Source organism: Giraffa tippelskirchi, chromosome 6 (assembly GCF_054371585.1).
Source record: "Giraffa tippelskirchi isolate mGirTip1 chromosome 6, T2T-mGirTip1v1.2.pri, whole genome shotgun sequence".
In the NCBI taxonomy this organism is placed as follows: Eukaryota; Metazoa; Chordata; class Mammalia; order Artiodactyla; family Giraffidae; genus Giraffa; species Giraffa tippelskirchi.
The window spans coordinates 68,789,410-68,815,032 of NC_137280.1; the positions used below are offsets into that span (position 1 = coordinate 68,789,410).

General features: G+C 51.4%; 1 protein-coding gene across 1 annotated transcript in view; it reads left to right on the forward strand.

Annotated features, from left to right (window-relative positions):
- CCN4 (cellular communication network factor 4) overlaps positions 1–24,284 on the forward strand; it is a 30,995-nt gene extending 6,711 nt beyond the window's left edge. Inside the window, exons 2-5 of the mRNA XM_081505324.1 lie at positions 11,751–12,030; positions 18,692–18,952; positions 20,329–20,522; positions 21,982–24,284. Coding sequence (XP_081361450.1) covers positions 11,751–12,030; positions 18,692–18,952; positions 20,329–20,522; positions 21,982–22,281 — 1,035 coding nt within the window. The 3' untranslated portion in view covers positions 22,282–24,284. The remainder of the gene's footprint in view (positions 1–11,750; positions 12,031–18,691; positions 18,953–20,328; positions 20,523–21,981) is intronic.
- Positions 24,285–25,623: the final 1,339 nt, after the last annotated feature.

Below are 25,623 nucleotides of genomic sequence, written 5' to 3' on the forward strand. Positions count from 1 at the left end.
CCCAAAAGCCCATGTTCTGGGATGTTCCTCTAGATGTGTTTCCTCCTTTCAAGGTGTCCCCAGGTATTCTCCCTTTGGCCCGTGTCTCCTCTTTTGACCCTCAGAGTGTACCCCTGGTTTCATAAAACTGGAAAACGTACCCCCAGTTGAATCTCCCAGAGTCATGCCATCTCAGTGGTACCCGGTCAGGCTTGGTCCTTAGGATCTCCAGATGCTGCAGCAAAGACCAATGCCAGCTCCCCCGGGGCCGCTGAGTGGGCTGTGCAGGTGCCCAGGACTCCAGAGTCTTAATACTTTTCACCACAGTCGATCCTTGAGGTCTTGCAAGCTTGAGAAGCATCCTTGTAAATATCGCTGAAGAGCCTGGTCCCACCTGCGTCCCCATCTCTGTGAATAATGTCTCCATCTGCCCCCCGTCAGAAACCTGGGGCCGTTTTCTACCTTAATCTCCCCACCCAGCACCTCTAGCTGCCCACTCCTCCCAGCTGCCAGGAGGAGATGGACCCACTTTCAGCTGAGCCCTCCGTCCTAACACCTCGCAGGATTCCCACTAGACTACAAGTGCAAGTCCACACACGAAGCTTGGCGGCAAGAGAACTAATTCTGCTCTTGGAATGAGGTGGAGTCAACCACAGAGTTTGAATTCAGACAGATCACCTTGAGCTTTCTGAGCCTCAGTTTCCTCATCCGTGACCCCCGACATCCAGCTCTGAATGGGTCGTGTTGAGTACAGAGCCTGGAGCAGACGGAGCTCCTTGAACGTCACTTTACTGCCTCCTCTGAGACCAGCCTAAGCGTGGTTTCCAGCCTCACCCTTTGGAACTGCCTCTCTTCACCTTCTTTCCAACTTCAATGGCCATTCTCCTAAACACTCGAGTGTTCCACCTCTGTGTACTTGCCCCTGCTGTCCCTTCTGCCTGAAATGCCTTTCCCCACCTGCTCGGTTCATGAAACAATGCCTTCGTAACTGGTACCCCACCTAGAAGCTTCCTTCGGCCTCCCTCACCAGCTAGAGCAGCTGGCATCCCACCGTGGGCCCCCATAGTCCTTGTTCTCACTCAGGGGGAAAGAAACACATCACTCAGCTGGAGCTCTCAGCTGACCCTGCCTCTCCCGTGAGCTGCTTTCCTCACACCCTTTCCTCCTGCAAGACAAACCCCAGGGCCTTGGCACATGCTGTGCCTGCCCCCAGCTGTGTTGGGGCTTTTTCCCTTCTGGACCTGACACTGTCTCTACTCAGCTTGCTGTCACTGTAACACACATTACAGGTGCCCAATGCATGGATGAATTAATGAACAGAACCAGAAGCCAACCTGGGTGGCTGGGTAGGATGGAGGGGAGAGGGGAGCCGCCTTTCTAAGTGGAGGCTTTGTGCTGGGAGGGGGAAGGAGGGACTCCAACAATAAGGCCTGGAGCTGGTTGCTGAGAGGACTGACCGGGCAAGCTGCAGCCACAGGCTTGCTTCCTAAGCCCAGAACGAGGAGTCAGAAGACTCCGCTCTGGTCCAGGCTCGGGTTTGGTCTCTGAGCCTCGATCTCTTCATCTGAAAGTGGAGACAAGAAAGCCGCTCTGCCCACGCCCTCACAGGATGGAGTGGGGGCCCAGGGGCGGTGGCAGCGCACAGCCCGGGGTTAAGGCCCAGCTCTCCCCGCCCTGCCAGGCCTCAGCTTCTCATCTGCACAAGGGACCTGAGATTCCGACTCGCAGAGCCCTAGTGACAGAGGCAGAGGCCGCAGGCCGCCCGCTGAGCATGTGTCGGAAAGGAGCTTGGGGGTCGCGATGAGAGTGACTATGGGGGTACTTTGGGGTTGCAAGTGTTGCCTTATCGGCTTTTCTGAGTTCCTGGACAGCAGTTGGTGGGTGGGTGTTGTGTGGATGGGGGGGGCAGCTGCAATCATCTATCTGTCCTTCCTACTGCTGCCTTTGGTGTTCAAATCTGCCTCCCCCGACACAAACACACACACACGCGCGCAGGCACACGCACGCATGCATGCACCACCTGTTTCTGGCCCCATACTCCAAGTAGCCATGTCCTGACACTTGCAAACTTCAGCTCTGAAAGGATCAAAGCATCAGCCCTCGTGGGGCCCTCACGATGCGCTAAGGACCACAGGTATCAGAGTCACTGGCAGGATCTTGTATCACCCCCGCTTTACTGAGTTGGAAACTGAGGCACAGTTTAATGACCTCCCCGCAATCCAGGCTTCAAGAACAAACCTGAGCTCCCCATGTAGGGCCAGGGGGGACCCCTCCCCAGGGCGTCCTATGGGCCAGTCCCTTAGCACGTCCTGTGCTCCCTGCCTGAGTCAGGGCCCCATCCAGGAGGTGGGAGGGGGTGGGCTCGGGCTCCAGCCGTAGAGGCAGGGGAGACCTTATCTGAGGCCAGCTTAGCGAGCCGGAGACATCAGAGCCAGATGGCGCCAGAGGGGTCTCCTCACCCCAGGCTGCCCTGTTGGAGAGCAAGCGGCTCACCTGGGGCCACAGTCTCAGCATGGGAGCTGGAACCCAGGGACCCCCACTGCAGATCTGGCCACAGGAGCTGAAGATGGTCACCTCTGTTCTACCGGATGACTGTTGCCCCCTCCCTTATATTAAGCAGGACAGGCCTGAACTCAACGCAGGCAACTCCTCCCGCCCGTGTCTGTCCTGGCTGTTTCTCCAGGGCTGGTCCCTTCCCTGGTCAGGAAAGGGACCATCACAGCTGGGCCTGGGATGACTGCTCTCTGTTCCTCCCAGTGAGTTGAATGAACTGGAAATTGGGCGAGAAAGGGTCCCTTGGAGTTCATAGGAGGATGGATGAGATCCATGATCAGAGCTGAGCATGTCATTTTCTGGTTGTGTCTCTAAGCTCAGTGGACATCAGTTTCCCAGTCTGTCAAAAGGGGACCACCAGCTGCCCTTGCATGGTTGATCCAGTCATCACCTGGGACAATGGATTGACTGACTCAGGAAAAATCCCCATATTCTTCCCCCAGCGGGTGCACATACCTCAGGCATGGCCCTCAGGTCCTCTTGCTGTGACTCCTGCCTGCCTTCTCTGTGTCCTTGAACCCTAAACCCTGGCAACTGTGACCTCTGGTCATTCCCGCACCATGCCACATTGCAGCTCCCACATGCTCCCTGCTCTTGCCATTCCTCAGCTTGGACCCTCTTTCTGCCTGTTCTCATTCATCCTTTAAAGAAGCAGAGCAAATTGTTCCTCCTCCAGGAAGTCCTCCCTGCTTCCACAGCCCCACTCCTTCCCTCCTCATCCAGCTCTTGCAGCCCCTCCTAGACTCTGCTGAGAAAACCCACAGTGGGGCTCTTGGGTGTGATGCCTTAAGAGACTGATACTGGGCTCAAATCCCAACTCTGCTATTTGCACGTGGCCTTGGACAAATGATCTGACCTTTCTGTGGCTCAGTTTACTCATCTGTAAACTGGGGGAGGTGACTATACAAGAAGCCTGTCTCAGGGTTACCATGAGGAATAGATGATGTAGAGCAGAGACTCAAAAGGCACAAAAGGCAAAATGCAGGCCATGTAGACTTCATTTTGCTTTTGAGTCAAAGAAACCATCTGATTGTTTTTTAAAGCTTTGAGATAGTGAAGTTTGGTTGTGGACTAAGTATTCGTGCAGAGAAAATTATGAAATTGTAACCAATTTTATTGGTATGAAAACTGATATTTTTTAAAAACTCTCCATATTTTAGAGACACTCTCTGAGGAATTTAGGGTAAAATCATGAGGTCTGAGATGTGCCTTGAAATCCTCAAAAATGAGAAAGTATGTGTGTAGGTAGGAGTAACAGAGGAAACAAGACAGACAGAGGGTTGATAATTACTGAAGCAGAGGTAGGTATGTGAGATTCATTATATTATTCTCCCAAATGTGTAAATGTTTGAACACATCTCTGACAAAGAATGAATGCTTTTGAAGTTTGATCATATGTAACCCTGATAGACATGGCCCTCATTGCTATGTGCTCTGTCAGGGTTTTAGCTTACTTATGGCTCTGTCACTGTGTAACAGAAGTTAGTGACCATTTCCTTTTTTTATTCATCAGTTTATTGGCTGTGCAGGGTCTTTGTTGCGCATGCTGGCCTTCTCCAGTTACGGTGAGTGGGGGCTGCTCTCTGCGGCCATACATGGGCTTTTCACTGTGTTGGCTTCTCTCGTGGAGCACAGGCCCCAGGGCACGTGGGCTTCAGTAGTTGTGACGCCCGCCCGAGTTTAGTTGCCCTGCAGCATGTGAGATCTTCCTGGACCAGGAATTGAACCAATGTCCCCTGCATTGTTAAGCAGATTCTCAACCACTGGACCACCAAGGAAGTGATCATTCCTTAAAAAGACCAGATAGTAAGACCAGATAGTAAATATTCTAAGCTCTGTGGACTATAGGCCCTCTGTGGAATATTCTTTTTTTTTGTTTTTTGCTTTTTTTTTTAACAACTTTTTAAAAATGTAGAATCCATTCTACTCAGTTACAAAAATGCTGAGGGTGGGATGTCCCCGGGGGCTGGTGTCTGGTCCTTTGCTTTGTAAGGCAGTTGCCTTGTTCTTGCTCCTGGCTCCTTGGGAGACTGGCCGCTCCCTTGGGCTTTGTACTGAGAACTCTGCAGATGCTTTACATACATTGATAAATGAAAGAATGCCTGAAGGTTTACCGTTTGGAAAGAACTCTGGCTTCTTGCCGCTTCTATCTTCTCCATATAAAGGCTACTTTCCCAACCAGAAGCTCACAAGACTGCATGTTTATAAAACCAATTAGCAGAAAATCTCAACAAACCTTCCATCAGGCACGACGGGCAGCCTGGCCAGCACTGAGTCAGTGCCTGAGTCTCCAGGTCCCTGGAGATCCTGCAGTCGGTGTGGGAGTGAGCACGGAAGACTCAGCAGTGCTGGGTCCTCGGAACACTCAGGCCAGGTGTCCTGCAGGGGCTGATCTAAGAGCTTCTCGAGACAGAGGCTCCACTACAGGGCATCCCCACCCAGGCCCCGGTTACAGATACCAAGGGGTACACTCGGAGGAGGAGGAGCTCAGAAAATGTGTCCAACCACCCACGTGGTAGCTGCCTGTTACTTACGTCAGAGATATAAGAACGTCAGGAAGGGCAGACCACAGGGCGCCCCCAGCTGTGGGCCCAGGCTTGTGTCCACGTCCTCTCACTGCCCCCAGACCTCTCTTATCAGTGAAGGAATGAGCAGAAACTGCTTGCAAATAGGGCAACCCTTTCCTTAAAGCCCCCAGGGCCCAGCTGGGGCCGGCTCAGGCCATTCCTGTCTCAACCCTGCCCCCTGGTGGAGCATCTGGGTGCGGACGCCCAAACGTGGGCAAGCTAAGCGCTGGACTATTCTGTTGATGGAGGGCTTGCCCAGGGCGTGCCAGGAGCAGTGCTGGGCACTCAGGAGTTAAGAAACGGGAACCTGTTCCTGAAAACTCCACAAGAGTCTCCCATATCCTCTTTAGGGGACCCGTGGCAACTTGGGCTCAAGTGCATTGCAGCTCTCACCAACCTCTGTTGCAATCTTATATATGTGTCTGTACTGTGACTGCCTTGAGGTAAGGACCATGCTGTGTCCATCTGAGTACTAGCCCAGCCATGCAGGTGGTGCCTAGCGCACATATGTGATGGGAGGATGGAGGAATGAATGAATGAATACAAATGTGAATGAATGAGGGAGTAGGGCAGCCTGGTGACAAGTGTCCCTGGACGGACACTCTGGGGACACTTTCCCAGCTTCAAAACCATGAGCAAGTTACTTCAACACCCTGAGCCTCAGTTTCCTCATCTGTGAAATAGGGGTAAGACTATAACTGCTCATTAGGGCTGCTGGAGGATGTTGCTATCATTACTATTTTACACATGAGTACACAGACGTTCAGAGAGGGTGAGCCCAGACTCAGGTCACACAGCCTTGGGAAATGGGTTCTGCTCACTGCAGACGCCCCGCTCTTACCTCCTGGTTCCAGGGCCCACACTTTCAGACAATGGTGGGGTTCAGCTCCCTCACCTATCAGGATGATTAAGGTCTCCTGGGTGGCACCCTCCCTACCGCCAGCCTCCTACTCTGCTACCATACCCACCATCACCCATTTTTGTAAAAATGAAGTGAAACTGTTGGTAAAGTCAAAATGATAGATTTACATGTTCCTGGATCTATTTTCAGGGAGTTGGAAAACATCACAAAATTCACAGTCACTGCCCACATTTAAACATCACCCCCAAGTTATACGTGCAGGGTTTCCTGTGGGGTCTTCGATTGAACATTCTTCCAGTTTTTTCCTTTTTAATTTTAATCTGCTTAAGTTTGTCCAGTAATTATGATTAAATGGATTGCTTTGAACCTGCCCTCTGATTGCCCTCCTTGTCCAGAGGGTGCAGTATCGGACACGGTCTTAGTCCATCCGGGCTGCTGGAGCGGGGGTTGCAAACTTATTGCTCACAGTTCTGGAGGCTCGAAATCCACGATCAAGGCCAGCATTGTCACATTCTAGTGAGGACCCTTTTCATAGTCGGCATCTTCATGCTGTGTCCTCCCATGGTGGAAGGGATGAGGAGCTCTCTGGGGTCCCTTTCATAAGGGCACTAATCCATGAGGGGTCCACCGGCGTGACCCAATCACCCCCAGAGGCTCCACTTGGTGGCTCAAATGGTAACGAACCCCCCTGCCAAGGCAGAAGATGCGGGTTCAATCCCTGGGTCGGGAAGATCCCCTGGAGGAGGAAATGGCAACCCACTCCAGTATTCTTTCCTGGAGAATTCCATGCACAGAAGAGCCTGGTTGCCTACAGTCCATAGGGTTGCAAAGAGTTGGACATGACTGAGCATACACATATACACACTAAGACCACCTTTTGAGAGTTTAGAATGCCGACATATGGATCTGTGGGCGACATAACATTCAGTCACCAGCAGACATTTAGGGGTCTTATCATGGGGAGCTAGTCTTTTTTTTAATTTTTAATTTTTTTTTGTTGTTGTTGTTTTTCAGTCTTTCTCACAAAATAGGAAAAGCAAAGTAAACCATTTTCAGTTAACTACACGAGGCCTGCTTCCAGAGCCCAGTGTCACCCCATGAAACCACAGAATGGGATGTGTTCTGCGGGTCGGCCTGGGCTGTTTTGTGTCCAGGCTGATCAAGCCGCCAGCGGGTTAGGCATGTAAGTGCAGTTCTATAAAAGTCACACATTAAGAAAGGAAAATGGCCTAGAACCTCCCCCCGCCTTACCCTCCCCTGGCCCAGTTCTCTAAGACATGGTTCCCATTCCCACAAGAATCACCAGGGACGCAGGTCAAATTACGGATGCTGGGCCTAGCAGGGAAGAGTTGAAGCTGAATATTCCAAGTGGACTCCAGGTATCTTATAAGGTCCAGAGGCCAGCAGTTCTCACCCTTGGCCACATTCAAGGTCCGGGATCCTGCCCAGGTGCCTCAGTCTGGCTGCCTGGGGACGGTGGCCAGGCACCAGCGTTTACTAAAGCTCCTGGGTGGTTCTGACAGGCAGCAATGCTTGGGAGCCACCCCAGGAAGTGACTGTTAGAGACGCTGCCCTGAGGTTGCTGATGATGGAGGCGGCGGCTGAGCGGACAGAATCAGGCAGGGGCCTGAGCCCTGGGTGCCTGGCCCGGGAAGCATCAGGGCACAGCCCCATCCTCCTGTTTATGGGCTTCCCCATAAACACAGTGGCATCCTTGGGGAGTCTGCCTCCAGAAGCATGTCGTAAAAGAGACTTTTATGTGAACAACTGCGGTTTGGAAGTAGCCGAGGCTGTTCTTGACTCTCTCTAGCCTCCCCCAGATGATAGATACTCTTCTTGCTTTCTGGTTGTTATCCTTCCTTTTTTTCACGCTTAGCTTCTGCTGTTAAAAAAAAAATGACCTAGGCCCCACACAGCAGTGAGCTTACAACGGTCCCTGTGCCAAGGCCAAGGGCAGGTGGACGTGCAATGCCATCTTGGGCACTCAAGAGGGCTGATGTGTGTACGTGTGTGTGTGTGTGTGCACTCACTGTCCCTGGGATGTGGGTGTGAGACAAGGCAGTCGGGATTCAGAGGGTCGTGCACCTATCCCAGGAGACCTCAGGCCCTGCATTTAAAGGGCCTCCCACCCACAGCTCTCATCAAGGACCTTCTAGGTCTGGGAGCTTTCCTACCACTAGATGGCGCCAACAGCAAGGGCTTGGCTCAGAGGACCCTCTCTCCCTTTCCCTCCGGCGTCCCAAGGGTGCCCTCACCTGCTTCACTCGTCCAAAGGGGGGTTTCCACTGGGGCTTTCCTTGAGGAGCTCTGTGCCTTGGGGCTCCCGGCTGGTAACTGGAAAACAGGCTTCCTTCTGGGGAGCTGTAACTTGGTATAGGGACAGCAGGATGAGCGGTGACCCTGTGGAACGCATCCCAGCTCAGAAGGCCCTGTGATGGGCCCTGTGGGTGCGGGGGGTCCGCACAAGTATGGCAGTGCAAGCTCAAAAATCTTGCTTTTGAGTGTCTGTACACACAGTGCTTCTGTGTACACAATGCCCCACCCTCCCGACAACTCCCCCAAGGGGGCATTATTGTGGCCACTTCACAGACAAGGATGTTGAGGCTCAGGAAGGTCAGGAAATTTGTCCAAAACCACACAGAGGGAAACCTCTTCTGACTGTTTTGGATCCCACGCTGTCTTCTTGACACTCTAATTTAGAAAAGAAAAGGCTCCAAGATGGTAGGTCCTGAAAAGTCAAGAAACTGGTACCAAAGTCCTTTGGAGTCAGCAATCCCCCATCCCACCAGACACTCCACAGCCCTGCTATGGGTCATGCACCATGTTTCAGGCCCACAGAGAGAAGTAAGGTGCAGACACTGCCCTTTACAAACTCACATCCCTGTGAAGGAAGCACTACTTCTAATGCAATCTGGAAAAGGCATGGAAGGCTTCCTGTAGGAGAGGGCTTTTTTTTTGTTTGCTGTGCCAAGAATAGTCTCTAGGGTCTAAGAGCTGTCAGAGATGGCCCAGGGGGTCTCATAAATCTCCAGGCCTCCCATGTCACAGTTTGACTAGGACAAGTCTCTCTCCATGGAGTCAGAAAGAGGAGGGTGTGAGTGCGTGTCTGTGTGTGTGCCCGTGTATGTGTGGTTTCATTGATTTACAGGTTTGATGTTTTGCTGTGTCATGTGTTTTTTGAGGAAAAGCAAACAAATGTAAGCAAACAAAATGATTTCCAGATGAAAACGGACCAGCACTGCCAACCTCAGAGCACTCTATCACCCCACCAGCAAACTTGAATCCAAGCATAGAGGTGACAAAAATCTCAAATCAAGGTTTGCGTTTTTGACTTTCAAAGGCCCTTTGTCAAATCAACATTTACTGCACTTGTCTTGTGCCAAACCTAGAACCCAGAGCCCAACTAATCCAGCCCCTCAACCTGCACCACCTCTCCTGGCCTCCGGTTCTCACAGCCAAGGTTGCAGGGATGCAGACCACTCATCTCAGCAGAGAGCTTCCTACACTGGTGGTTGGAGAGCTCCCGGGGCTGCGATGGTGCCCCCACTCTCCACACAGCCTCACATTGTAATAAATCACCTCTATTGTCTGTCTCTCCTGTAAGTCATGGCCCTGTACACACAGGAGATGCTTAACTTCATCTTCAAATGATTAAAACAGAAGCGAGATGGTGAACTAGCTCAGCAAATGTTCATTGAGTGACTGAAAGAGCGGGCAGAGGTCAAGGGCACAGAGATGAGACCTGGGAGAGTCACTGGTATCTAGGCCGTGACGTGGCCATGTCATCTGGGACACCCTCTGCCTCTTTGGGTCCCAGTTTCCTCTCCAGGAGAAGGAAATGGCAACCCACTCCAGTACTCTTGCCTGGAAAATCCCAAGGATGCAGAATCCTGGCAGGCTACAGTCCATGGGGTCTCAAAGAGCCGGACACAACTGAGCGACTTCACTTTCTTTTTCCTCTCCAGGAACAGGGAAAAGAATCTGTCTGAATAGCTCAGCATCTGTTTTGTTCTAAGAATGAAATGCAGATCTATAAACCCACAGAGCAGGGCTCTGCTGGTTCAGGACGGAGCGGACCGGCTGTGGGGGCCCCCACCGGAGCCCCGGCCCCCACCTCTGTTAATCTCAGAGTCACTACTGCGAAGCCCCGGACAGGAGACTCTCCAGCAGGGACCACCGGCCCGGGGGTGGGGAAATGGCTGGGAGCCGCCTGCAGCCCTTACTCTCCATCCTCAGGCAATTCTCCTCCTCTCTGGGCCGAGGTTTCCTCCAGGGTAAAGAGGGAGGGGCCAGGATGGTGGTTCAGGAAGGCAGCTGGAGGGGCTGGGCTGATGACTGGATCTCTGAGATACAGGCAGTTTGAAGCTGGTAATACTGGCCCCAGAGCCGCCTCCCTTTCTATCAGCCTCTGCAGCACAGAAGCGCTCTTTGGAGCTTAACTCCCATTCCCCGCGGGCTTGTTGTCTTTCTTGTCCATTATATCTGCCAGGATAAAGATGAATATATTGCCTGTGGATGGGAATGGGGCTCTGGGAAGGAGCATGGGTGGAGGGAAGTGGAGTGGGTGTCCACCACCCTCAGCACAAAATCAGACCCCTCTCTGCAGAGCTGGCTGGACATAGGATCAGTCTTCTCCCCACGGGGGCACAGCAGGCCAGCAGCAGGAGCCTCAAGGCTGGACACCCGCTGCCACTGCAGCCCTTTCCTGGTGCTCAGAGGGGAAAGTAATTAATAATAATCACAATAGGATGACTGGCCGGCTGGCTGGCCGAAACCTGGCTGTACATATGCATATTGTGTATATGTGGAAGCTGTAAAGAAGATACAAATGAACTTATTAACAAAACAGAAATAGACCCACAGGCATAGAAAACAAATTCACGGTTACCAAAGGGAAAGGGGGAGGGACAAATCAGGAGTTTGGGATTAACACATACAGACAATGTATAAAGGGCTTGCCTGATGGTTCAGCAGTAAAGACTCTGCCTGCCAATGGAGGAGACACAGGTTCGATCTCGGGTCAGGAAGATCCCCTGGAAAAGGAAAAAGACAACCCACTCCAGTATTCTTGCCTGGGAAATCCTGTGGACAGAGGAGCCTGGCGGGCTACAGTCGAAGTGGTGGCAAAGAGTCAGACACGACTTAGCCACTAAACCAACCAACCTACCAATGTATTAATATGTATAACTGAAACACTGTATATAACTGAATGTGTACACAGTATGCACATATGTATAATGAATACAGTTAATATATATAACTGAATACACTTGAAACTAACCCAACAGTGTAAATCAACTATAATTTTTAAAAAATATATGAGTCAGCTCTTAAGGACCCTTAGCGCAGAGAGGGTGGATCCTTAGGACAGAGAGAAAAGGGCGATGGGGTGAAGACAGAGTCGGGTTTGGGGCTGTGCCCACAGTGTGACTCATCAGAAGGCATTTTCTCAAAGCCACAGCTCTCTCATCTGTAAAGGAGGCCAACTCACTGACCTCCCAGGTCGCGGGATGATCAGAGGGGAAGGAAACACCCACGGGCCCAGAGAGCTGACATGGGGCCTGACCCGGCACCCCCAAGAGGGGAATTCAGGCAGCTGGCTTCACGTCTCCTAATGCCAGCACCTCCATCCTATTGAGGAGGCAGGAGGTGGCCATCCAAAGCATGGCACAGAAGTGGAATTTGATGTAAACCTCTGGAACCCTGTGAAGATGGGGAGGCGACTGCCGGCCTTTGGCCTGGGACCCTTCCTCCAGGCAGCCTCCTTTATGTCTTCCCTCCCCCCACAGGCCCTCTCTCCAGCTCCCACGGCCATGGGCCCCACCCCGGCCCCGCTGGAGGACACCTCCTCACGCCCCCAGTTCTGCAAGTGGCCGTGCGAATGCCCGGCGGCCCTGCCCCGCTGCCCGCTGGGCGTCAGCCTCATCACGGACGGCTGCGAGTGCTGTAAGGTGTGTGCCCAGCAGCTGGGGGACAACTGCACGGAGGCTGCGGTCTGCGACCCCCACCGGGGCCTCTACTGCGACTACAGTGGGGACCACCCGAGGTACGCAGTAGGAGTATGTGCACGTAAGTGAGACCCCCCCACACCATCGGCCAGCCCCAGACCCCCAGCTCTGGCCCACAGCACACGCCCCACCATCCATAGCTGTTCCTCTGGCCAGGCTTGGTTCTGCAGGAGGTACCCAAACCCACACCCCCTTCACCCCAGTCCATGATGACGGGCCAGAGGCTGAGCAGGGAGGGACGCAGCATTCCTCTTGCATCTGGACCTTGTCTTCTCTGTCCTCCATCCGTGGATGAGTCCAGGAAAAAAGGATCCACCGGGAGAGACCTAAGCCTGGTTCTGTTCTTCTCGTGGTAGAACCCTTTGCTGGATGCCCGTGACCTCCCTGGGGCACCAGGACCCTGCGGAGCTCCAGATATTTTAGTAACATTGTCAATTAACATAATCTGGTATTAAAACATTTAGTAACCTTGAAAACAAAAAGCAGCAGCCTGAAACCATCTCTTCCTACCACCCACCCACGTTCCTCTAGTTCACTACAGTCACTTTTAATTTTTCAGTCCTTTCTTCTGGTAATTGCAACTATTCAGTGCATGTCTTGTTATATCTTGATCAGCTTAAAATACCAACTGTGCATAATCTATAATTGTGCGTGATCCTATATGATAGCTGATGACTTCACTCCTTAATACTGCCTGACACCATCCCCCAGCTTCCAATATCATTGTCATATTTTTATTATAAACCACTATTTGACCATTATGTACAATATTAGGACTATGTAAATGGTTTTTGCTGAAGCATGAGGTAGTAAACTTGTTTGAATTTCCTTTATTATGAAGTTTTTGGTTTTTCCTGGAGTTTCTACTTGCTTTTTTTCTTTCTTTACTTTTGGTCTAGATAATAGCCCCATACTGGGGGAGAGGCTGTTGTTTTTTGTTATTTGTTTGCTCTTCAAAGGGTTATATCATTTCCTTTGTTGTTCCCAGAGACTTCCTTACTGGGGCTTTCTGGTCTCCTGCTTCTGTCTGGGCTAGCATTCACTTACTTTGAATCATATGAGCATTTATTCAATATACATGACCAGTATGATGAAAAGAGATAAATTGGCATCATGAAGTAAAGTGAAAGTCACTCAATCATGTCCAACTCTCTGAGACCCCATGGACTATACAGTCCATGGAATTCTCTAGGCCAGAATACTGGAGTGGGTTGCCATTCCCTTCTCCAGGGGATCTTCCCAACCCAGGGATTGAACCCGGGTCTCCTGCATTCAGGCAGATTCCTTACCGTCTGAGTCACCAGGAAAGCCCAAATATGCATCATGGCAGCAGCTTAACTTCCGAAAAGTTACACAAAGCCTCATAAACTCGAGAACTCCTTTCTTCCCTTAAGGGTGAATCAAGCTTTCCTCGTGACTGTGACTCTAATACACCCTACTGCATGTTCACACATGGCAGACTCTCTTATCTTCAGCTAACTCATATTTCCTGAAGTGTGTCGTTGATGAGAGTTGTGCATATAATTTCACGTCAAGATACTTACGGATTTATGGTTAATCTATGAGCATTTTCAGCTCTTTTGACATTAATTCTCGCTTCAACTTTCATATCGCGTCATCTTGCATTCCAAGTAACCATCACTGGTTCTCCCACCTTTCCACATTTCCCCCTTTTACGGAGACTCATTATTAGCCCCACAAACCAATGTGTTCAAAGAGAACTTGCAGATTCCATCTGCATAAAATCATCTGACATGTTGGTTAAAAATGTTTTTCTGAGCCCCACCCCAGCCTTATTCACTCCAGTTCTTTGGAAGTGGGGGTGGGAATCAACAACTTTTAACAAGCTCCTTGGGTGACTCTCATACTCGGGTTTGAGACAGATGGCCAAAGTATACAGTCGCTCATATACTCTCTCCCCACACCCAGGTGAGGAAACCAGGCTGAGCCTTCCTGCACTAGAATCCCCTCCACTTCTACGAGACTGTCTCATCATTTCTTTCCCCTTTTACAGCTGTCCTTCAAGGTCATTTAAAAGGCAATTCATTGTGACTATATGAGTCTCTAAAGTTGTACTGATACCTCACCATGTGCCAGGCAGCACAACTTCATAGACATTCTTCATGGACCCACAGACTCTGCAAACCCACAAGTGCCTCTCCTGCCTGTCTGCACCGCCCAGGACCTGGAAAATCACCTAGCTCTGCTCCACTCCCCCACCTCTTTATATGTCAGGTCATGCCTTTACTCAACATAGCCTCTCGGTTCCCCCTCATCATGAGTCTCCGTGTAGCTCCTTTCCTTGCATTTAGAAAGAAGACAGTGGATTTCAGGATACTGTAATAAATATGACACAGGCCAAGGGTTCTCCAGTCATAGACGTCTACAGACATTGGAATAAATAAGATTCAACAAGGGGAACAGAATTTTTCAGAGGTTTTACACGTCCACATCCATTGTGAAATTCCAAAAACAGAGCTATCATAGGAAGACTTTTAAAACTCATTTGCATAGCGAATACTTTTTTCCAGGCAGATTTTTACCCAATCACACACACACACACACACACACACACACACACACAGACACACACAATTCCCCCATGTTCTATGGAACATCTCAGAAGTACTGCCATAGTGTCTAAATTCATGAAACTCTAATGTAATAGAGAAGAGAGTCCAGGGTCTGAAAGCTATAGAGAAGGAGATGTCTGGGGGCCAGACGGGAAAGAGAAAGAAGAGGTTATTTACATAGAAAAATCTGTCAGCAAGTAGCCAACAACCAAGGGACACTTCCCAGGACAGGCTAAATCTGTCCTTAGAGATGTGCGTGTAATTAGGCCAGGACAAGGCAATAAAAAACAAGAAGTTGCAACAGTGCCATAAACAACTCAAAGAGAGGATGGTGGGGACTATGGCAAACTGATGAATCTAAACTTTAGCCACTGAGGTCAGGCAGAAAAGGGAGTCTGATCTAGTCTAGTTTACTTATCTTTCAAGAGAATCCAGAAAAAAGAAATCCAGATTCATGTATGATTTGTAATTCTGGCAACGCATTCAAAACATCTTTTAAAAAACACTCCATGGGCCAAGCTAAATACATCTGTGGGCAGAGAGTGACCTCTGAATTAAACTGTTTGGCTATTTTGGTTGTGCAAACACGACTGCATTCAATGCAACTGGGTCAGGATTGAGGGCAGTGTGGTTTGCTGGAAGGGTCATGAAATTTACAGGCAGACAGACTTGGGTTTTGAATCCTGGCTCTGCCACTTGCTGGCTACGTGACCGTGGGCACATCACTTAAGGAGCTTGATCGAACCAACCCTATGTGATGGTTGAGGCTAAACAAAGAATTTCACAAGAGCCTAAAATGTGATCAGTTGCTCTTGGATACTGCTTCAAATTTCCTTTGTAGAAGTCCTCTTAGCTTTGTCCAGGGTTATCCTCAGAGTGTGGGGGGCAGGGCTAGTTTCAAGCTCTTACTCTCCCATCTGATGAGTAAAGGAGCAGAAAACACTTGCATGGTGTTTGAAGCTAGATAACCTAAGTTCAAACCTCAGCAACATAATCAACTAACACAATGGGCTTAGGGAAGCTGCTTAACCTTTTTAAGTGTCAGTTTCCTCATCAAGGAAAATGCAATGAATAATGCCTACCTTTGTGGGTGGTTTGGGTGTCAAGTGCCTGATACATGGGAGAAGCCCAATACAGAGTAGGGCTAACCCCACCTGATATCCATCCCTCCACCCACTGATTCATTCACTCATAGTGAACACAGGTTAGTGATGGTATAGCAGTGGGGTTACAACAAGGCATGGCCCACTGTCCTTGCTCCTAGAAAGCAGACCAAGGGTGGAGTGAGAAGAGTAAATGTCTGCATGGCACAGCAAGGTGACTTGAATTCCCAGAAGTCCCTCAATAAGAGGAAAGCCCACCAGGTCATGTCTGGACCCGCAAGTCTGAATGGTGAAGGAGGCTCGGCCACCTTCCCCATCTGATCAGAAGCTGACCCTTCAATCACCTATAAAGAAATCGAATATGGAAAGGGTGCCAGAGTCTGCCGGTGGGACCATCACAGCCATCCCACGTACCATCCATCTTTGCCCCCACCCCCCCAAACCTCCCAGGAGACTGTGCACAACTTCTGGAGGCAAAGGGTCCCAATCTTGGCTGCAAACTGGATTCACCTGGGGAGCTACCAAGGTCAAAAAATGAAAAGTAAAAATATCGAAGCCCAGGTCCACCCCCAGGTACTGGGGCGTGGTGTGGGCATCATGATTTTAAAGAGCTCCCCTGGGTAGTGCCATTGTGCTGCTGGCTATGAGAACCACTGTGCTAAGGCTCCCAGCACCCAGCAGTGCCCTCGCCACCCAAAGTTCCCACACCCAGGGGCAGAGACCGGCTTCAGCACTCCCTTCTCCCTTCCACACACACACACACACATACACACACACACACACACACTCCCTGGAGAGAGAGGGCACGGCCAGGCTGGCTCAGAATGAAAGATGAGTGATTCACTAGGTGATTCATTCATTGTTTTGCTTTCCTATTTCCCCTCCTTTATTGGTGTCAGATGGAAGGAAATGGACGGTGGAGTCAGAGCTTGGGGGGGTGAAGCTTCATCAGACTGGGGGACCTTGAGCAGATGAATCATGTTCCCTCCACCCACCTGACTCCCCTCTCTGCCAAAGAAAGAAAACAAAGCTCTTCTAGGACAGTCACCGCAAGACTGCGTGAGATTACTTATCAGATGGTGCCTGGCTCCAGATCTGACGGGCAGTGTTAGCACCCTTCCTGTCTGTACCTCCTCCCCCAGATCAATCACCTCCCAGGAAAACCAGCAGTCACCCCAACATCCCCACAGGCTGCGATCCTGTCCCCTCTGTTCCGGTGAGCCGAACACTGCCAGGTTAGGTGTGTGACTCAACCTCACTGAGATGCAGGTTTGCAGCAGGTGAAAATGCAGGTGATGACGTGGTCCTGTTTCCTTCTGGGATAAAGTCAGCGATGCAAGGAAGCCTAACACAAAGCAGGTTGGGTAACCAAGAACCTTCCCTCCTGTGAGATACAGGGATGATGATGGTGGTGATGGCTCGGCTTCAGGTGAATCCAGGAGATAAGCTAGAACTATTGGCAGACCAGCCCTCCTGGGGTGAGCGCCCTGGCTGCCCTGGGCTCTCTGTCTGCACTTCCACTGTCCTCAGAATGGGACTGACATGGAAGGCAGGGATGCTGGTGGGAGCCCAGGAGCTCCACATCTTTCCTGGAGCTCCAAGCTTGCAGAACTGGCTCCACTCTGAAGTCAACCAGGCATCTCGAGTCTAGGGCCTGAGAGGCCACCCACCCCAACCTTGCTCTTATGAGGACAGAGCATCCCTCTCCTTCTAGGGCTTGGGACATAGAACTAGGAGTCCTTCTTGATTCTTCTCTCATCCTCACATCCCTCCTGTCAGCGAATCCCTCCAAAGAGACCCAGAAGCAGGGCCCTTCTCCTCCTGGCTGCCCATCTCTGGTCCAAGCAGCACCGCTTCTCACCTGGATTCCCCAGTGTGATCTTCTGACTCTGCCAGAAGCCCATCAAAACCATCAAGGTTTTGTGAAGCATAATTCATATCACTGATTCATCATTACTCACTGAGCATGTATGTGCCAGTCCAGCACATACTGTGTGTCAACCAGAGTTCCAGGCTCTAAGAACTTTGCATTTTCCTCTGAGCCTCCGGGGAAGCCCTCTCTCATCTCCTGCCTCCAGCCCTTCTCCCTCCCCTACCCTTTCCCACACCAGGCCTTCCCACTGCCTACAGTCCCTTCCCTGCCTAGAAGGGTTCTCTCCCAACATCTGGGCAGCTCAGCTCCCCAGCTCCTTCCCATCTTTGCTGAAACATCATCTCTATGAGGCCTTGGCTACCCGCCTTGTTTAAATCTGCAACCTCCTCCCTCCCTCTCCCAACTCCCTGCTTTAATGTCCCCATCAACGCTCTAGATGGTCCGTTGTCTCCCCTGCCCCCTTTCTTCTCTGGTGGCTCAGACGCTAAAGAATCTGCCCACAATGCAGGAGACCTGGGTTCAATCCCTGGATTGGGAAGATCCCCTGGAGGAGGGCATGGCAACCCACTCCAGTATTCTTGCCTGGGGAATCCCATGGACAGAGGAGCCGACGGGCTACAGTCCATGGAGTCGCAGAGAGTCAGATAGGACTGTGGCTAAGCACACAAACACAAGCTCATTAAGGGCGTGGCTTTTGTCCCCTTCCTTCGCTACAAAATCCCCAGCACCTAGGACACTCCCCAAAATAGGCGTTGAATGAACCCAGTCTCTTTCAAAATGTTCCGATGGGTTTCCCATCACATCTGCCTCCTCTCACAACTGTGACCCTCGAGGTGGATAACTGTCAGGACCAGGCTTTGTGCCACTTGCTGGGACAGGACACCGGGCTAGCTGCCCAGGGTCCCAGTACTGGCCAGGCTGTAGCCTCCCACCCCATCGTCCAGCCCTCCAGCTGGGCACCCGCTGTTTCTGCGCGGGTTAAATGGGCTGCCACACCCTCCGCTCAGGTCCCACCAAACTGGCCAGGGCAACTGGCCCCAGCCCCTCTCCCACTGTAGGGACCCCGGGGGGTGGAGTGGGGGGGTGAGGTGCACCGGCAGGGGGGCAGGGGGCTGCCCTGCGGGGTCCGCCCAGCCCCTCGGCCGGCCTGACCCTCGGCGCCTGTGTCCGCAGAGGTGGTCGGCGTGGGCTGCGTGCTGGACGGCGTGCGCTACAACAACGGCCAGTCCTTCCAGCCCAACTGCAAGTACAACTGCACGTGCGTGGGCGGCGCGGTGGGCTGCACGCCCCTGTGCCTCCGCGCGCGCCCGCCGCGCATCTGGTGCCGCCGCCCCCGGCGGGTGAGCGTGCCCGGGCGCTGCTGCGAGCAGTGGGTGTGCGAAGACGACGCCAGGAGGCCCCGCAAGACGGCGCCGCGCCACACGGGCACCTCCGGTGGGTGCGGGGCGCGGGGAGGGCCGCCCCAGCCCGCGGAGGAAGGGATGGCGAGCTGGGTCCCCAACGGGCCGCCTAGAACAGAGCCACAGGGTGGGGCCGGGGGCGGCGGCGGCCTGCCCGCCGCGTCAGTGTGTGTGGCCCAGTGACCTCCTTCTGACCGAGCACAAGCAGAGCCCCTGCCGAGTGGGTGACCTAGAAACCAAAGCCTTTTCATCGTTCTCGGCAAATCCCTCCCCACCGCCGCCTCCCTCCCAGCCCGCCGCCTCTCTTCCGTCCTCAAAGGCCTCTGCTGTCTCCTGTCTCCCGAGCATCCTCTTCCCTCACTCATTCATTCCTGCATTCGTCCATCCATCTCGCCTGCTCACCTGCTGTTTCTCCGTGCAGGCTCCCCTCTCTGACTTCTGGGCATGTGTGTTATCAGGAAGGACCGGCTTCCTCTTCCCGTCTTTTTCTTGTGTATCTTGCTTCATCCCTCTGTGAGATCTCTCCTCGGTCTCCCTGGCTCTTCACTGGTCTCTACCTCTCAGCTCACTCCCTTTTCCATTTCTCAGACACTCACCATGTTCTGCTTGCCAGGATACATCCATTGAAAGAACCAGAGTTGGGGTTTAGTTCCCATTTCCTGAGGGCTTACTAAGGACTGGGGACAGCTTTTGAGCCTTGTCAGGTGCCTGAACCGTATTTTCTATCCACAGCCAGGGACAGGAGGCAGGGAGGTGCTAGTGTCAACCCCACTTACAGGTGGGGAGCCTGGGGCTCCGAGGTGGGAGCCAGTTTATTGGAAGCTATCCAGATGCTAAGGGGCGGAGCTCAGAGCTGAACTCAGTTTGCCTCTGAAGCCTGCGTGTCCCCTTAACCACAATGCCCTGAGCATCACTCAGATGAAGTTCTAGTACTGGGGCAGGCACTTCCCTTGACCTTCCCCAGATAATGTCATCTCTGCAGGGGCAGGACTGGTGTCTTTTACCCTTTTATTCCCAGCACCTTGCAGATGCCTGATGTGTACTCGGTCAATATCTGGACCCTTTTATTGCCATACCAGCCCCCCAGGGCAGATGTTATTGTTCCAGAGAAGAACCTGAGGTCCAGAGTAAGTTGTCTAGAACCACACAGCCTGTAGGTGGTGGAGCAGGAATTGGACTCAGGTCCACCTGTCTCTAAAGATGATCCTCCCTCTGAAGAAGTATGAGGAAGTCATAACAAGTTCTCTTCTCCCTGGGGACCCGTGCTAGTTAGAAGCCAACTTGACCTCCAAACAGAGGGACTGCCCACTCTCTGAGGTTCAGGGACCCCAGCCCTTAGGGTTATGATGGCAGAGATTGGGGGGCTGATGGAGACTGGGAAATCACCGGGCACCTGGTCCCCATCCGCAGGGACTATGGATGAGATAGAGCCGTGGCACAAGAACTGCATCACATACACCAGCCCCTGGAGCCCCTGTTCCACCAGCTGCGGCCTGGGGGTCTCCACCCGCATCTCCAACGTCAACGCCCGGTGCTGGCCTGAGCAGGAGAGCCGCCTCTGCAACCTGCGGCCATGCGACATGGACCTCCGGCCACACATCAAGGTGGGTCCGCCTCCCAGGGAAGGGAAGGCATCTCGGGTCAGGAAGATCCGCTGGAGAAGGGGTAGGCTACCCACTCCAGTATTCTTGGGCTTCCCTGGTGGCTCATCTGATTAGGAATCCACCCGCAATGTGGGAGACCTGGGTTCAATCCCTGGGTTGGGAAGATTCCCTGGAGAAGGGAAAGGCTGCCCACTCCAGTATTCTGGCCTGGAGAATTCCATGGACTGTATAGTCCATGGGGTCGAAAAGAGTTGGACACAACTGAGTGACTTTCACTGAAGATAGCTCTCAGACTGTATAAGCTTCAGGCCCACACATTGCCTGAATCTGCTCTACCCTTATTTCAGGCAGGGTGCTGGTGCGTGGTTGAACAGAACAGCCATTCATTCAATGAGTTTAGTATGTGCCTACTGGGGTTTCCCTGGTGGCTCAGTGGTAAAGAACCCGCCTGCCAATGCAGGAGACATGGGTTTGATCTCTGGGTCAGGAAGATCTCCTGGAGAAGGAAATGGAGGCCCACTGCAGTATTCTTGCTTGAGAAATTGCATGGATAGAGGAGCCTGGCGGGCTACAGTCCATGGGGGTCTCAAAAGAATCAGAATCAACTTAGCAACTAAACAAAAAGAGCCATGTACCAGGCAGAAAACTAGACTGTAGGGATGCCATAAGAGCCTCGCCCTTGAGTGGCCCAGAGCCCCACAGAGCTCCCTTTAAATAATGCCAGTCCAGTTGAATAAATTACATGAAAAGAGTATATGTGAGAGTCTATGGAGGCAGAGGAGCAGGAGTTTAGGGTTAAGTGAGTCCTCAAGTCTTGGCAATGGCACCCCACTCCAGTACTCTTGCCTGGAAAATCCCATGGACGGAGGAGCCTTGTAGGCTATAGTCCATGGGGTCGCTAAGAGTCGGACACGACTGAGCGACTTCACTTTAACTTTTCCCTTTCATGCACTGGAGAAGGAAATGGCAACCCACTCCAGTATTCTTGCCTGGAGAATCCTAGGGACGGTGGAGCCTGGTGGGCTGCCGTCTATAGGGTCGCACAGAGTCGGACACGACTGAAGCGACTTAGCAGCAGCAGCAGCAGCAGCAAGTCTTGGAGGCCATGATGGTTCTGACTCTCACCAGCAGGGGGCGCTTGGCAGGCTGAAGGAGCCCACAAAGTCATCCTGTGTTGGAGAAACTGACCTGGGCATTGGCAAGGCAGAACACAGGAAAGAAGGGAGATTGCAGGTTGAGAGAGATGCACTGCGGCGAGGCAGTCCCTTTCTGCACTCAGTTTCCTCTTGCATCATACATCTGGGTCTCGTTGTCTTTCGGGTGATCCTTCCTAGTTTGAAGATGCTGCAGATTCGAAAGTAAGATGGGGTGCATGGCGAGTGTAAAGGGAAGAATTGAGGGCTTGGAGCTGAAAATGTTGATCCCCTGGGCATCTGAACTGAAACCTCCTTTCCCACAGAAAGGGAAGAAGTGTCTGGCCGTGTACCAGCCAGAAGTGCCCGTGAACTTCACGCTGGCAGGCTGCACCAGCGCACGCACCTACCGGCCCAAGTACTGTGGGGTCTGCACCGACAGCCGGTGCTGTATCCCCTACAAGTCCAAGACCATCAGCATCTCCTTCGAGTGTCCTGACGGGCCCGATTTCTCCCGCCAGGCCCTGTGGATTAACGCTTGCTTCTGCAATCTGAGCTGTCGGAATCCCAACGATATTTTTGCCGACTTGGACTCCTACCCTGACTTCTCAGAGATTGCCAATTAAGCAGCCACAGAACCTGAGCTCAAGGCTGACCCAGTGCTTGTAAAGCAGCCAGCCTTCTGAGGCCCCCACTGAGCCTTCTTTTGTCCACTTCCCACTTGTTTCCAATGACCCGCCCGGATCCAGGCCTGTGACCCCTTGTCCTGTCTCTGCCCACCCAAAGCACCCATCATGGCATGTTCAGGCCCAGACAGTGGGTCTTCTCCTTGGCAGCAGTCCACATACACTCCAAAGAAAGTGCCCGGCTCTGGACAATACCTGAGCCCGATCCGGCCTGTCTGAGTCACTGGAAGTCCTGCTGGATCTCGCCCAAGTCCCAAGGAACAGAATCAGCTAGATCTTCAGTATCACTAATTCCTTCTTTAGATACCAAACCACCAGATTCTCTAGGCCCATTCAGAAGGATAGAGGGGATTTAGGACAGTGGACCGGTCCATTCTTCAGGCCCTGCCAAGAAGGACCCTAATCAGCAGTTTCGACCACTGCACACCAAAGCTCTCTCTCATTCCAAAGTCCTGTGCCTATCATGGTCACTGAATATTTGCTAAATGAGGTGAATTGTTGTTTGGTTTCAGTGTTTGGATGGACAGTTGTATCCATGAATCCGGGCATTGTTGCAGTTAGGTTTCTGTCCACCCATTTCAGTTAAGTTTCTCTTCACCCCTGCACTGTGAAGGGTGTACATTGGGCTCATCTCAGTGAGAAATGCAAGCCGATAAACTTCCTCTTGTTCCTGGGAGAAGTCCCTGGTCAATACACCAGGATCAGAGCATGGTGAGTCTATTTTCAGAAGGAGCTATCGAGGCCTGCCCCGAATTTGCTGCTCTTGGACAGGGCAGGACACTGGGCAATCAGCCAGCCTCCTCCTCACACCTGACCATCTGCAGGCTGGGGGCTCGTGGGACTTGGTGGGTCCCCTGGGATGACATCTCTGACCCCTCAGAGTGGTGTCCTGTGATATCCTTCTGCTCTGAGGGAGGCTTGGGTCCAGGTTGAGTGTGAATCAAAACAAGAAATGGGTTCACAAACCAAGAACTGGGTCCAGTCTGTGTCACCCTGGGGTGGTAAGAGTCCCTGGGCCCAGGGCATGTGTCTTTTTGCCTCCATGACCCATTTCCCAGACTGTGGGTCTACTGATCCATAAAGCTCAGTTCTGGTACAAAGACAGAAGTTTACCGGTTGTTTCAAAACAGAAGTATATTCAACAGGGATGAAAAGCCAAAAGGGTTTGATGCTAAAAGGAAGAGAAAGTTGTTATTAATGGAAATGAGGCTATTATTTATTTTATTAGTAAAGTATAAATATTTACTGCTACAGTTCTTTTATTTAGTACCTTCTACATGTCAGACATTTCTCTCAACGCTTTATGTGCACCGTTACACTAGCTCATGGAAACTGGGCGGTCGTGTTGAAAAGTGCCCGTTACTATTTCTGTTCTAACAAATGTGAAATGGAAGCTCAGTAAGGTAAGGGAGCTTGACCGAAGTCACCCAGTTGGTCAGTGGGGTAGTCAGGATGCAAATCCAAGTTGGATTAACTCTGTAACCTGTGTTTTCCCTCAACTTTTAGAGCTTCCAAACGCGTCAGAGCAGGAAAACATGTCAGGATAAGCGACTTCTCACTGTCATTTTTGGTTCTTATTACTGTATGTCCAGCTTCTTTCCCAAGAGAAGAGTGTATCTGACGTTCAGATTATTTAGATGTCTGAGCATCAGACAAAATCGAGGATAAACTGAAATCCATGACTCCCTTCCAGATCACTCCCTCCTTCAAATCAGAACCAGCTCTCACTGTATAGTTAAAGATGATTTTGTTACCTGATGCTGCAGAATGAAGGATGGTGCCTTTTTCGCGAGGGAATCCTGCGTGGTGAGCAGAGGGATTCCTAGACAGGGGAAAGGGATTGAAAAATGTCTCCTTACTGTGACCTCCTGAATGCCTGGTGCAAGGCATACAGTGGTGCTCAATGTGTATTTGATGAATAAAGGAAATTGTGTACGCATCCATACATGTGTTCAGAAGATCTCTTTCTTCCAAAGGTACATGACAACCTAATTTTTATCAGCCAAATCTGCAATGCTGTAGAAAAACGGACATTTCGTATAAAAGAAAGGCACATGTTCACTGAAAGAAAAAAAAGTCCAAGAGTTCTTTTGTGAAGAGAATTTTGTTGTTGAGGTGTTGAGTCGTGTCTGACTCTTTTTCGACCCCCACGGGCTGTAGCCCACCAGGCTCCTCTGTCCACGGGATTTTCCAGGCAAGAATACTGGAGTGGATTGCCATTTCCTTCTCCAGGGGATCTTCCCAACCCAGGGATTGAACCCATGTTTCCTGCATTGGCAGACAAGATTCTTTACCACTGAACAACCAGGGAAGAGAATTAACTCCATGAATAATCTTTCCTGTAAATCCATGTGGATCATGTTGGATTTTTGTAGAGTGAAATCACCTGCCACCTACAGCTTCCAAGGACCAGGTGAGGGCTGACCCCTTCTGAAATTCAGCAGACAACCAAGAACTAGGTTCTTACTGAATTTACTTCCCAATTCAGGAAAGTGAACATGGCTTCCAGGATCATAGGAAGCCTGGATGAGGGAATTGGGGCTTTTATCCCGGGGGTGGGTGGGATGGGGTGGCCAGAATGCCCTGGTTTGAAAAATGAATCTGTCCTGTGCAGGCCCCAGAAAGGAAGTCTCAGTTTCATGTTTTGAAGTCACGGGGAAGGAGACAGAGCCATGGTGCAACCTGCTCCAATAAAGATTAACAATCATCATGAAAAAAACACCTCTTTATTGAGTGCTTACTTGGTGTCAAGCCCTCTGCTAACTTTTGAATTATCTTACTAATCATGGCAGCAATTTTGAGCAAGCATCTCTTCCACATTTTATAAATGGAAAGTCTGGGACTCAAAGAGGCTGGGAAATCAGCCCTGAAAAGTTGAAACCCAGATCTCTGCTTATTCCACGCTGCCTTGCTCTGGGAGATGGTGAAGGACAGGGAAGCCTGGTGTGCTGCAGTCCGTGGGGTCAGAGACGCAAAGAGTCAGACACGACTCAGCGAGTGGACAACAACAAATTGCTTTTGGGGAGGCCTCCAGGCAGAGCCTGAATGAGGCCTGTTGGAGTGTCACATTGGCAGGAAGATCAAATAGCACAGACAGGTCGCTTCTCCAGTTCCTTGTAACCCCATGTCCTGGGATAAGGGAAAGGTAAACTAAAGAATAGTCAACCTTTGGTGGAGAAATTCACATAAGTGCTTAGGGTGAATATTTCTTGCATGCATAGATGAGCGAGAAAAAGGAGACCTGAATTTACCATATCACTAATGTGTGCTAAACCTTAGCAT